This window comes from Brachyhypopomus gauderio, chromosome 3, assembly GCF_052324685.1.
Source record: "Brachyhypopomus gauderio isolate BG-103 chromosome 3, BGAUD_0.2, whole genome shotgun sequence".
In the NCBI taxonomy this organism is placed as follows: domain Eukaryota; kingdom Metazoa; phylum Chordata; class Actinopteri; order Gymnotiformes; family Hypopomidae; genus Brachyhypopomus; species Brachyhypopomus gauderio.
In genome coordinates, this window is record NC_135213.1 from 17,976,211 (window position 1) to 17,988,710 (window position 12,500).

At 45.3% G+C, this 12,500-nt stretch overlaps 1 protein-coding gene across 14 annotated transcripts in view; it reads left to right on the forward strand.

Annotated features, from left to right (window-relative positions):
* Positions 1-12,500, forward strand: part of ablim2 (actin binding LIM protein family, member 2) — a 55,580-nt gene that overhangs the window by 21,305 nt on the left and 21,775 nt on the right. For all 14 annotated transcript variants that reach the window (XM_076999935.1, XM_076999933.1, XM_076999932.1 and 11 more), the window contains 2 exons: positions 8,241-8,424; positions 10,720-10,832. In XM_076999935.1, the coding sequence (XP_076856050.1) occupies positions 8,241-8,424; positions 10,720-10,832 (297 nt within the window). The remainder of the gene's footprint in view (positions 1-8,240; positions 8,425-10,719; positions 10,833-12,500) is intronic.

Here is a 12,500-nt window from a genome sequence, read left to right on the forward strand (position 1 = left end):
TGTGTGCTTCAAGTGCATGAGGAGGTGTGTGCACAACTATGCCTGCATGTGGTTGTGACATTTTAAGGTGCCAGAAATGTACAGTACAGCATAACCTTTGACCCTGCAGTATGACGATAGTGAGCAGGAGCAGATCACTGAGGGACTAGTGCTCAGATTCACTTTCAGACACAGTCTCTCTCATTGTCTCTCTTTGTCTCTGTCTCTCTCTGCTGGAGTCATGGGGTTAGCCTCTGAATCAGAAGTGCTATTGACACCATTCCACTGATGAGAGTGTCTCTTGGGACTTGGGACTTGTGGGGAGAAGTCCTATCAGCTTGATATAGCACAGGAGAGATCACTTGTGGGAAGAGTGTGGTTTTTAAAGTGTGCCGTGTGGCCCCCTTCGCTGGCGTGCTGCAGGAGGGCAGTAACAGGATCCCGAGCATGTGGATCTGGGTCAGGGCCACACTTCCATACCAGACCTGTTTCAGGCTCCCGTATAGGAATTCAGTGGTATCTACCAGTGTAATGAAGGAGTTGTGGGTAATGCATGTACACACACACACACACACACACACACACACACACACACACACACACACACACACACACACACACACACACACACACACACACACACACACACACACACACACACACACACACACACACACACACAGATGCTCTCAGGCTCATTTGCGGTTCTCACACACAGGACAATGCCAATAATTCATGAGGCAGCATGAGACAGAGAGAAGAAGAGGGAGCAATAGAGACAGGGAGACTGAGTGGAGGAGGGAGTATTTATGTAAATATATTACCCTATGACTATGGAGGAGGGAGTATTTATGTAAATATATTACCCTATGACTATGGAGGAGGGAGTATTTATGTAAATATATTACCCTATGACTATGGAGGAGGGAGTATTTATGTAAATATATTACCCTATGACTATGGAGGAGGGAGTATTTATGTAAATATATTACCCTATGACTATGGAGGAGGGAGTATTTATGTAAATATATTACCCTATGACTACGGAGGAGGGACCATTTATGTAAATATATTACCCTATGACTATGGAGGAGGGAGTATTTATGTAAATATATTACCCTATGACTAACATTTGAGTGGCTGAAAGATCCATTATGGTTGTATATTTTACGGTTTTGTTCGCATTTAGCATTCTATTGCTCTTCTCATTTTTGCCCAGTTTACTCTTGGCAGTAGGTATACTGAATAGGTTCATGGCAATATTGTTTCCCAAGAAATGCTGAAATGATTTGGCCTTTAATATTTATATCTAAGCACAAGACGAATAACTCATATTAAGAGAGAAATAGGTGAGACCAAAGTGTTTACCCCAGAAAGGAGTTCTCAGCCAGAATTGCTGTAGTTATCATGGGAAAACACAGGAACCGAAACCTCATTGTTGTGTTTGTGTGACACATTTCATACATTTTAGGGAGTAGGGCAGAGAGGATGAGAGAGAGAGAGAGAGAGAGAGAGAGAGAGAGAGAGAGAGAGAGAGAGAGAGAGAGAGAGAGAGAGAGAGAGAGAGAGAGAGAGAGAGAGATAGACGGGAGGTGGAGGAGAAGGTGGAGTGTTTGCTGGGAGCATATTGAGTTTCACTGCTGTCTCCACAGTGCTCTTGACCTGGCTCTCTCCTATGGAGCATTAGTGCGACTGCACTCTCCAAACGTCTCTCCATCATGCCTTCAAAGTGGGTGTGGCCACTTGTCTGTTTAGCTCTCTAATGTGTGTTGTAATGCTTCCTGACTCACAAAAGGCTTCGATATGAAAGTGCGTATCTGTGCTCAGCAGGGCCTGATAGTCAAACAGAAAGAGCTCGTATTGAACAGGAGCAGCCCACATGTAACTCGACTGGATTGTTGTTTTGGCTATCGTGAAATCCATGTCATGCATTGTGAGGTGCAGCAAATGTGTAATAAATGTGAAAATGGGAGTAAAACATCTCCTCCTCCCAGTTTGCTGGGATTAGATGAAGTGTGTGAGGAGATCCAGCCTGAATCCCTCATTTAATGTAAGTGAACACAGACCAAAGCTCCTTGTGGGTGTGTGTGTGTGTGTGTGTGTGTGTGTGTGTGTGTGTGTGTGTGTGTGTGTGTGTGTGTGTGTGTGTGTGTGTGTGTCACCACTGAAGAACATGAAGTACTTGTGATTTTTATTATTCAGGCCCAATGGATGTTCATGAGTGGCGTTCATGGTGTGTATGCATGTGCATGTGGGGTAGTAGGTGATCTTACCTGGAGTGATATGTTGTTTGACCTGGAATCAAAATATAGGCCCAGTTCACAATGAACATGTGTTCTGTTAAGATGATAATGTGCCAGTGTTGCAACATCATTAAGAATGTCTTTTCCATGTGAAGGAAGCATCTTTATAAAGCCCCCGTGGGACTGCAGAGGTTCGTGTGAAGACAATGGGAACCTCTTCAGTGGGTACTGTGTGTTGTGCCACCTGTATCACTTGTTATCTTCTGGATCTTCTGTACAGTCGTGACCAGACAAAAGATCCCAGACTGAGCTTTCCCAATCAAATAAAACAACAGTAGCCTGCAATGCATCTTGGGATAGTTGTGCACAATTTTTTGGTACAGTGATTTAGTTATTGTGTCAGTGGCTGATTCTAGTCGACACTGAGGTGTGTAGAGCTGAGCATTATGGGAGAGTGCAGGTAGCCCCAGGCCTGGCTGCCTCTCTTCTGAAGGTGACCGGTCTCAACTGTCCTCTGCCAAGTCCAGGTGATCTTGGAAGGATGCTGTTTTATTCAGCAGGCCTTTGATTGGAATTTCACTGACAAAGGTCAAGTGACAAATTTCACTGACAAAGGTCAAGTGAAATCGTAGACTGTATTGTTTTAAGGCCCTGGCTGTCTGGACATCAGTGGTTTGATCAGTTTAATCAATGAGATTTGTATATAGATGGATTCTGGAGCAACCTCACCCAAAAGAAGCACACGCAGTTTGGCAGTGGACATGAATATTTGAGCCATCCACACTGCTAAACCAATTAATAAAACATAATACAAGATAATGTATGTATGGGTGTCAAAACATTATTACACTTTTAACACAATGATTATACATATACAGGTTCTAAGAAAAAGTCTCAGTTATGGTGGAATCTACTCTAAAGGAAGTCCCAACACGAACCACTTTAATTGTCAGGATCATACCAGCTATATGATCAAACACACCCTATGAGCAGATGAAATTCTTTCAGATAACTACAGAAGAGTACATAATTTGTCAAAACAGAAACTGCTTACCTTCAGGTCGCTTGATGCATACAGCTATGTGCTCAGTGGTCACATACAAAATAACAACAAGAACAACAATAAATGTAATTAAATAAATAAATAGTTATATAGCTACAAACTAACATAAAATACAAAAAAGTACTTTTGGTCAGATAACTAACAAAATAAAGTTATATAAAACTGATTTAATTAAAGTAGTTTGTATTTTGTTAGGGAATGCTCTGTTCAGTCAACCTGACTTGATAGCCTACAACCAGAACTGTGTGCTACTGCTCTGAAAATGTTGTAATGAAGGTGGAATTCATTGCAATTTAAACTTTGTCAGACAAATATCGATTCAAACAACCATATACACAACCGGTTTTTTGACTAATACCATGTTGGTGTAGACTGGCGCTACTGCTGATATCAGAAGAGCAGACACACTTGCAAATTCATGACATCATCTTTGTTTAAAACGTTTGATAGGGTCCATGTCTGCATACATTTACTGTTCTCTGTATTAGAAGTTAGAGAGTGAGGATGTTATTAAGGAGTCACATGAAGATGGGTGTTTGGAAATGTTGATAAAGTTCATTTAACAGTAGTAGTGTTAACTAGAGTTGAGGTAAGGATAATGAGGGAGCCGAGGATGCTAATTAAGCAAAGGGTGATGGGGATCAGCTAACGTAGCGCACATGGTCTTCAAATTAGCATATGTAAATCTATGTGTAATTATTCTGCATGGCCATTGGTGGGTTGACTCTGCTGCTTCTTGTGAGGCTGTACTGGGTTTGTCGTACTGGGGCTTGCACTCCCACATAGGGCTTGGCTTCCCATCGGCTCTGCACACCTTTGCCAAACATGGAGCTTCAGCTTTAGCTCTCCGTGCGTGATCTGAGTATCATATATATGGACAGCCATTCCACTGCACTGATGTGTGAGGACACATGCCTTTCTTAGTGGACATTGCTGCTTTCACACATGTTCCTAGGAGAGAAGGAAACTGGGAGCATGTGATGCTCACAATCTGCAGCAGTTTGACTCTGCCGCAAAAATCTTTACCTGTCATGTTTAGTCCAGGTCACCTTTAATTGTACATGTACAGTGAGTTTTCATGGAATTAATATTAATTCTCATACAGCTCGGTAGGTGTTGTATATGACTATCTCCCGTCCATGAAGTGCTATCAGTGTGCTACCAGACAGAAGATAGACCCTCTGTACTGTCTTATGCTTGTCAGTGCTGTGATTTCAGATCCCTACGCCTGCACCAACCATCCAGGGCTTCCCAGCTTGTCTCTGCCACATCCACTGTCTGAGTTTCATCATCGGGGCCAGCTAACTTCGCTTTAGCACCGTAACCAATGCAAGCTGAGGTTGCCAGAGGATCGTATCAGAGCAAGGCAGCCAAGTAAGAAGCTCCTCGCTTTGCACGTTGCCAGGCTGCGTTGCTACCGAAAGACTGAAATATGCCTTTGCAGTTCGCCCTAGATCTGGGATCTAGGCCTGTGCACGCTCAGCACTAAGCCCAACACAGCCCTGCCGCAGAGCCAAACACGGGGGTGTCATTTCTACTGTGTGAGCTGACAGGCTGTGAACAGAAGGCCTGTCTTTGCAGGAGTGATTCTGCGTTTCCCAGGATGGGCGTGTGCGAGGAAGCTAACCCAGCTCCACACCAGGCCTCTGGTAGACCCGAGTGCTCCTCTCCTCCTCCTCACAAACGTCTGTAATGGTTCCTCCTGCTCTCACACTCTCGGGCGTGCCACTCTGCTCCACCCTTTTCCGGCTAGCGGGGCAGAGGTTGTAACGCAAGACCTCATGGAACATGGCATACCAGGGCTTAGATTTACACTTACAGAGTTAAATCTGGAAATGTGTTTGCAATTGATAATCTCCACTGACATTATAATAGGAAACAAGTCAGCATAGTCCAGGATTAAGATCAACACATCTCTGGAATCTATGCCTAAAGTTAAAACTTTTTTGTTCTGTTGTATGGGTCCTTCTGTAATTATTCTTGTTGTCAGCTAGACCAGATTCCTAGCCTGTTGTCAGATTGCCTGTTGGTTGCAACAGTTCTCTTTCTCAATGTTACAGTGGACATCATTCTTGAGAACATTTGCATGGGCCATTAGAGGCACCATATGGTGGGTTTTATCCACCGCTCTATAACCTAATGTCTCTGCCCTCTGCTTCATCATTGTTAATTTAGATTTATTTTCTATTTAACATGCTCAAGAGCTTTAACCAATCACCATGTAGTGTGGAGTCATGGCTATATTCATATCCCTCCCTGTTAACCAATCACCATGTAGTGTGGAGTCATGGCTATATTCATATCCCTCCCTCTTAACCAATCACCTTGTAGTGTGGAGTCATGGCTATATTCATATCCCTCCCTCTTAACCAATCACCTTGTAGTGTGGAGTCATGGCTCTATTCATATCCCTCCCTCTCTGACCCTGGAGCTGCAACAAGGATCATGGAGGCGCCATGGGAGGGACAGTGGGGGGGGTTGCTTAGCAACTGTGGGCCCTGGCAGCCACCTGCTGCAGGGTTAAATTTAGTGCTGCAAGTGAAAGACCAGGTTCTGTCCCTGCTCTACACGGGGATCAGGGTCCAGGAACCCCAGACTCGTGCCTCCCAGAGCCTGGACGACGCCATCGGCAGGAATAGAACGCTGGAGGCAGAGATTCCCGCACTCCTCCGGATCTGGAGATCTGAGGATTCATATTTAAATATGCTGGGATGAACGTAGCTCTGGTACACATGTGGACTAATTGTCATGCTTAGGAAGCAAACAGGAAGTAGTCTTTAATGTGTCCAAGGCCAGCCTTGGGTCTGTGGCTCTGTTTCTCTCACGATAGTGTTCTTGCACATGTGTTTATGTATGAATGTGTGTGAATGTGTGTGAGTGTGTGTGTGTGTGAGTGCGTGTGACTGTGTCTGTAAGTGTGTGTGTGTGTGTGTGTGTGTGTGTGTGTGTGTGTGTGTGTGTGTGTGTGTGTGAGTTAGGCTGTGGCCTGTGATAGGGAAGTGTTATCATATTTGGACTGGATTCAGACATTGTCATTCAGTAGCACCGGATGGGTCTATCGTGGCCAGTGTTCCATACTGCTCCCATCAACCAATAGCAGCCAGGCACCCATGGAAAGTATGGCTGCTGTATCCTGGCAAACATTCCGGTGTTATTGTTATTAGAGCATATTCAGGGTAGGAGTGTGTGTGTGTGTGTGTGTGTGTGTGTGTGTGTGTGTGTGTGTGTGTGTGTGTGTGTGTGTGTGTGTGTGTGTGTGTGTGTGTGTGTGTGTGTCTGCGTATAGATGACTCCTTCAAGTGCTAAAGCTGATGTGTAACAGCAATAGGAGTACAAGTAGTACGTAAGCAGGTGTAAGGACAAGTAGCACGTAAACAGTGCACAAGGGAACTATGCTGGGACCAGCCAATCACAGTGCTAGCACACCTGTAGACCCTTTGACCTTTTGCTTTTGCTGTGCCCTGTGTTTTAAGGGTGATGATGTCATTCCACTGTGTTGTGAGGGTGATGATGTCATTCCACTGTGTTCTGAGGGTGATGATGTCTTTTCACTGTGTTCTGAGGGTGATGATGTCATTCCACTGTGTTCTGAGGGTGATGATGTAGTTTCACTGTGTTCTAAGGGTGATGATGCCATTCCACTGTGTTCTGAGGGTGATGATGTAGTTTCACTGTGTTCTAAGGGTGATGATGCCATTCCACTGTGTTCTGAGGGTGATGATGTAGTTTCACTGTGTTCTAAGGGTGATGATGCCATTCCACTGTGTTCTGAGGGTGATGATGTCGTTTCACTGTGTTTGCATTGTGTTGTTGCCTTCTTTCAAGTTTTTGTGGAATAAAGGAAAGTGTGAGGACAAAAGGGGGGGGGGGGGGGACTGTATGGTGTTTGTGTATATATGTGTGTGTGTGTGTGTGTGTGTGTGTGTGTGTGTGTGTGTGTGTGTGTGTGTGTGTGTGTGTGTGTGTGTGTGTGTGTGTGTGTGTGTGTGTGGGTGAATGTTGTTGTTTACTCAGATCACTCAGCTATGCTGTGTCAGCCTGTATGATGTCATGGCACAGTCACAAACATAAGGACACAGTTGCATACAAATGTGTTGTTTTTCTGGAGGACAGCTGGTGAAAATAACGACACTACTCTGCCGAGCATTGTGGGCTATTGGTCCACCTTTCAGCCTACAAATGGTTAAATTGGTGCATCAAAAATTCACTGATATTATTTTTGAAATTATATAAGAATGTTTGTATGAAAGCCACTTGCAGGCTGATATGAAAATGAAGTCATTCTTCCTTTATGTTGTTTCTGTATGGATCTCCAGGCATGCTGTACGATACATCATCATACACTATTAAAACAAAAGAAATATTAAAACAACTGCAGCTTTTTCTTCTGTCTTTCTTCTCTCCTAATAGGATGGGACACTGGTGTATTTAGTTTAATGTTTTTGGTTTTATATTTCACATTCAGTCAGCCAGTGCTGCTCTGACACTACAGGGACATTGTAACACTGCTGGCAGAGTCTCTGCTCTCCGGACAGCCGAGATTTCTTTTACTGGCCGGTCTGGATGGCCGGGCTATGTTCACTGAGTCTGTAATCTTTGACTTTTGCTCATCTTCTCCAGATTACTGTTAAGCCAGAAACCCTGTTAGATATTAGCCTTAAATTTATCTCCATGTTTGAAAATGAGTGTTAGAAGACCATGTCTCCAGATGTTATGGAGGGACATGTTGGACATGCTGGGCTGTATGAGTGCAGTACTGTCTCCAAAGAGTTCCCTCATAACCAATGACGATATATCAACCCTCTCTACAGCTACAGGCCCTTTCCATTTCTGTTTACCTGAGTGTCAGAATTATATCAGGGGAGATTAGTTATGTTTTTTGCTTAATGCTCTCTCTCTCTCTCTCTCTCTCTCTCTCTCTCTCTCTCTCTCTCTCTCTCTCTCTCTCTCTGCAGTATGTGGCTGTGATCTGGCCCAGGGTGGGTTTTTTGTCCGGCAGGGTGAATACATCTGCACTCTGGATTACCAGCGTCTCTATGGCACCCGCTGCTTCAGCTGTGAACAGTTCATCGAGGGGGAGGTGGTGTCCGCCCTGGGCAAGACTTATCACCCACAATGCTTTGTGTGTGCTGTTTGCAAGTAAGAATACATACACAGACACACACACTCACACATACACACACACACACACACACACACACACACACACAACATAAATGTTTTGTTTACATTTAACAACAACAACAACAGTAATAATAGTAATCCTGGAGCTAAACGTTCATAGCTTAATTGAATGTCGATTAACATCTTACTCAACAATGTTTACAAACAAGGAATTGTTAGATAAAACACAGATTCCATATGTGTGTGTGTGTGTGTGTGTGTGTGTGTGTGTGTGTGTGTGTGTGTGTGTGTGTGTGTGTGTGTGTGTGTGTGTGTGTGTGTGGGAAAGTGATCTTGTTTACTGGGCAAAGTGATCAGGCAGCTCTTACCAAGTATGTAAAGTGTCTGCTCCACTCACAGGCTGTGTATTTCCAGAAGGGTGTTGGGTGGCTCTTAATCGGTGAATGGATTTGTGTGTGTGTGTGTGTGTGTGTGTGTGTGTGTGTGTGTGTGTATTAATCAGGCCGCCTCCCACATTGCTGTAGCGACGCCCATGTTTTCCGTGGACACTGTGTTCCCATTTTGATCTCTTGGGTGCAGCTGGGACATTATTCACCATATTTGATTTGTATTTCCATCTTGTGACTTGCCCTCACTGTTCCACACCTCCACCTCTATCTCTGTCTTTCTCTCTTTCTCTATATGTCTATCTCTCTCCTTTTCTCTGCCTAAATCAAATGTCACCTTTAATACATTGGTGTAGGCCAGAGGTATTCCATCCTGGACCGCTAATCCAAATCCTGTCCTGGATTTTATAATACCTTGTACTTGATTAAATGATTAATGTATCTGATTGGCCACTTTGTCATCACACCTGACTCATCGATAAAGGGAGGTGGAAAACCTGTAGGACCTGCACGTTGGGGTCTGGGATTTGTAGTTCCGCTGCTCTATGCAGAGCAGAGTACATACTGTGTTCACTCTTTCACCACAATCACAGTTATCAGAAACTGTATAGACGTATGAGAGCAACAGAAGGTTTGTTTGTTTTGTAGTTTTTTTTATTCGATGATCTGCCTAAGGTCTCCTTACTGCATCCGTCATAGCAGGGCAGACACTCGAGCACTCGGCACATGGCACTTCAGACTGACAGCCAAAGGAATCTGATGCTAAATGAGCCCGGTGCTAAACTGTGTCTCCTTCCTGCTCAAGAGCCAAGCTTCTCAGGTGCCAAGGAGAGAGACACGTTTAGGACCCAGTGTCCACCCAGTGTCCACCCACTGCTCTGCTGGTTGACATTTACCCCTTGATAAATGAGTTCAGCCAATCCTGCCATCAGTGCACACATGTAGTGTTGCATGTAGAACAGCACACATTTTGGATGAGGCTCACTGCTTCAGGAGAGAGACATTATGAGATGTGCATGCCTTTGTATGTGTGGGTCTGCATATTTGTAAATGTAAATGTGTGTGTCTGTATGTTTGTGCGTGATTCTGTGTCCCTGTAGTGTGTGCATGCACAGGTGTCTCTTTTTGCATTCTATATTTCAGCATTCTGATTAAAAGCCCCCACCACACACACACACACACACTATTGGTGATTAACATGCCATGACATCATTGGCTCTCCCACTGTGCTCTGAGCCAGAAGTAATCAGTGCTGCCCCCCCCCCCACCCCTTTACAAGGAGGAGGAGGTGCTGTTCTGATCCTGTGAGACTAGGGCTGGCTGACCCTAGTACAGGCACGGCCTGGTCATCCAGCCACCTGGAACAGCTGGTGCTGATGGCCGACTGACCCTGGTACAGACGTGGCCCGGTGCTCCAGCCACATAGAACTGCTGAAACTGCCAGACTGTAGAGTCCAATACTGGAGCGGTTCACTGAAGCCTTTAACACTGTAGAAATATCATTGTTATAAATATGGTTATTACTAAATCAGATAAAATATATAACCCAACCAGGTCATTTGTTTAATGTGGATGAGTAATATAAGATTTCATTAGGCACCAAATGCTAAAAATGTTTGCTAGCAAGTCACAAATGAGCCTGACTGTTGAAGAGTGATTGTTGAGAGGTTTGACTTAATGATCTGCTTGTAAATGCTATGGGATCTCCTTCAGTATGACCTACATCTTGATATTAAAAGCCTCTGATAAGAGTATTTATTTTTATTGTACCTTGTTGTGGATAATGAGGTCAAAGCCCTCACTCTGTGTGTGTGTGTGTGTGTGTGTGTGTGTGTGTGTGTGTGTGTGTGTGTGTGTGTGTGTGTGTGTGTGTGTGTGTGTGTGTGTGTGTGTGTGTGTGTGTGTGTGTGTGTGTGTGCGGCAGACAGCCATTTCCGGCAGGCGACCGAGTGACGTTCAATGGGAGAGAGTGCATCTGTCAGAAATGCACTCAGCCTCTGCCAGACAACAGCCCGGCTCCTGTTCAGGCCGTGCACAGTGAGAGCCCTGCTCAACTTCGCTAATACCCCTCTGTGTCTCCCTCTCCGTCTGGTTCTGTCTCTCCTCTGCCTGGTTCTGACTCTCCTCTGTTTGGTGTAACTCTCCTTCTCTGTCTGGTTCTGTCTCTCCTTCTCTGTCTGGTTCTGTCTGTCCTCTGTCTGGTTCTGTCTGTCCTCTGTCTGTTTCTGTCTCTCCTCTGTCTGGTTCTGTCTCTCCTCCATCTGGTTTCATCTCTCCTCTGTCAAGTTTTGTCTCTCCTCCGTCTGGTTCTGTCTCTCCTCTGTCTGGTTCTGTCTCTCCTCTGCCTGGTTCTGTCTCTCCTCTGCCTGGTTCTGACTCTCCTCTGTTTGGTGTAACTCTCCTTCTCTGTCTGGTTCTGTCTCTCCTCCGTCTGGTTTCATCTCTCCTTCTCTGTCTGGTTCTGTCTCTCCTCTGTCTAGTTCTGTCTCTCCTCCATCTGGTTCTGTCTCTCCTCTGTCTGGTTCTGTCTCTCTTCTGCCTGGTTATGTCTGTCCTCTGTCTAGTTCTGTCTCTCCTCTATCTGGTTCTGTCTTTCCTCCATCTGGTTCTGTCTCTCCTCTGTCTGGTTCTGTTTCTCCTCTGTCTGGTTCTGTCTCTCCTCTGCCTGGTTCTGACTCTCCTCTGTTTGGTGTAACTCTCCTTCTCTGTCTGGTTCTGTCTCTCCTCCATCTGGTTTAGTCTATCCTTCTCTGTCTGGTTCTGTCTGTCCTCTGCCTGGTTCTGACTCTCCTCTGTCTGGTTCTGTCTCTCCTCCGTCTGGTTTTGTCTCTCCTTCTCTGTCTGGTTCTGTTTCTCCTCTGTCTGGTTCTGTCTCTCCTCTGCCTGGTTCTGACTCTCCTCTGTTTGGTGTAACTCTCCTTCTCTGTCTGGTTCTGTCTCTCCTCCATCTGGTTTAGTCTATCCTTCTCTGTCTGGTTCTGTCTGTCCTCTGCCTGGTTCTGACTCTCCTCTGTCTGTTTCTGTCTCTCCTCCGTCTGGTTTTGTCTCTCCTTCTCTGTCTGGTTCTGTCTGTCCTCTGTCTGGTTCTGACTCTCCTCTGTCTGGTTCTGTCTCTCCTCCGTCTGGTTTTGTCTCTCCTTCTCTGTATGATTCTGTCTGTCCTCTGTCTGGTTCTGACTCTCCTCTGTCTGTTTCTGTCTCTCCTCCGTCTGGTTTTGTCTCTCCTTCTCTGTCTGGTTCTGTCTGTCCTCTGTCTGGTTCTGACTCTCCTCTGTCTGGTTCTGTCTCTCCTCCGCCTGGTTTTGTCTCTCCTTCTCTGTCTGGTTCTGTCTGTCCTCTGTCTGGTTCTGACTCTCCTCTGTCTGGTTCTGTCTCTCCTCCGTCTGGTTTTGTCTCTCCTTCTCTGTATGATTCTGTCTGTCCTCTGTCTGGTTCTGACTCTCCTCTGTCTGGTTCTGTCTCTCCTCCGCCTGGTTTTGTCTCTCCTTCTCTGTCTGGTTCTGTCTGTCCTCTGTCTAGTTCTGACTCTCCTCTGTCTGGTTCTGTCTCTCCTCCATCTGATTTTGTCTCTCCTTCTCTGTCTGGTTCTGTCTCTCCTCCGTCTGGTTTCGTCTCTTCTTCGTTGTCTGGTTCTGTCTCTCCTCTGTCTGGTTCTGTCTCTTCTTCTCTGGCTGGATCTGTCTCTCCTCCCTTTTTTATCTTTCA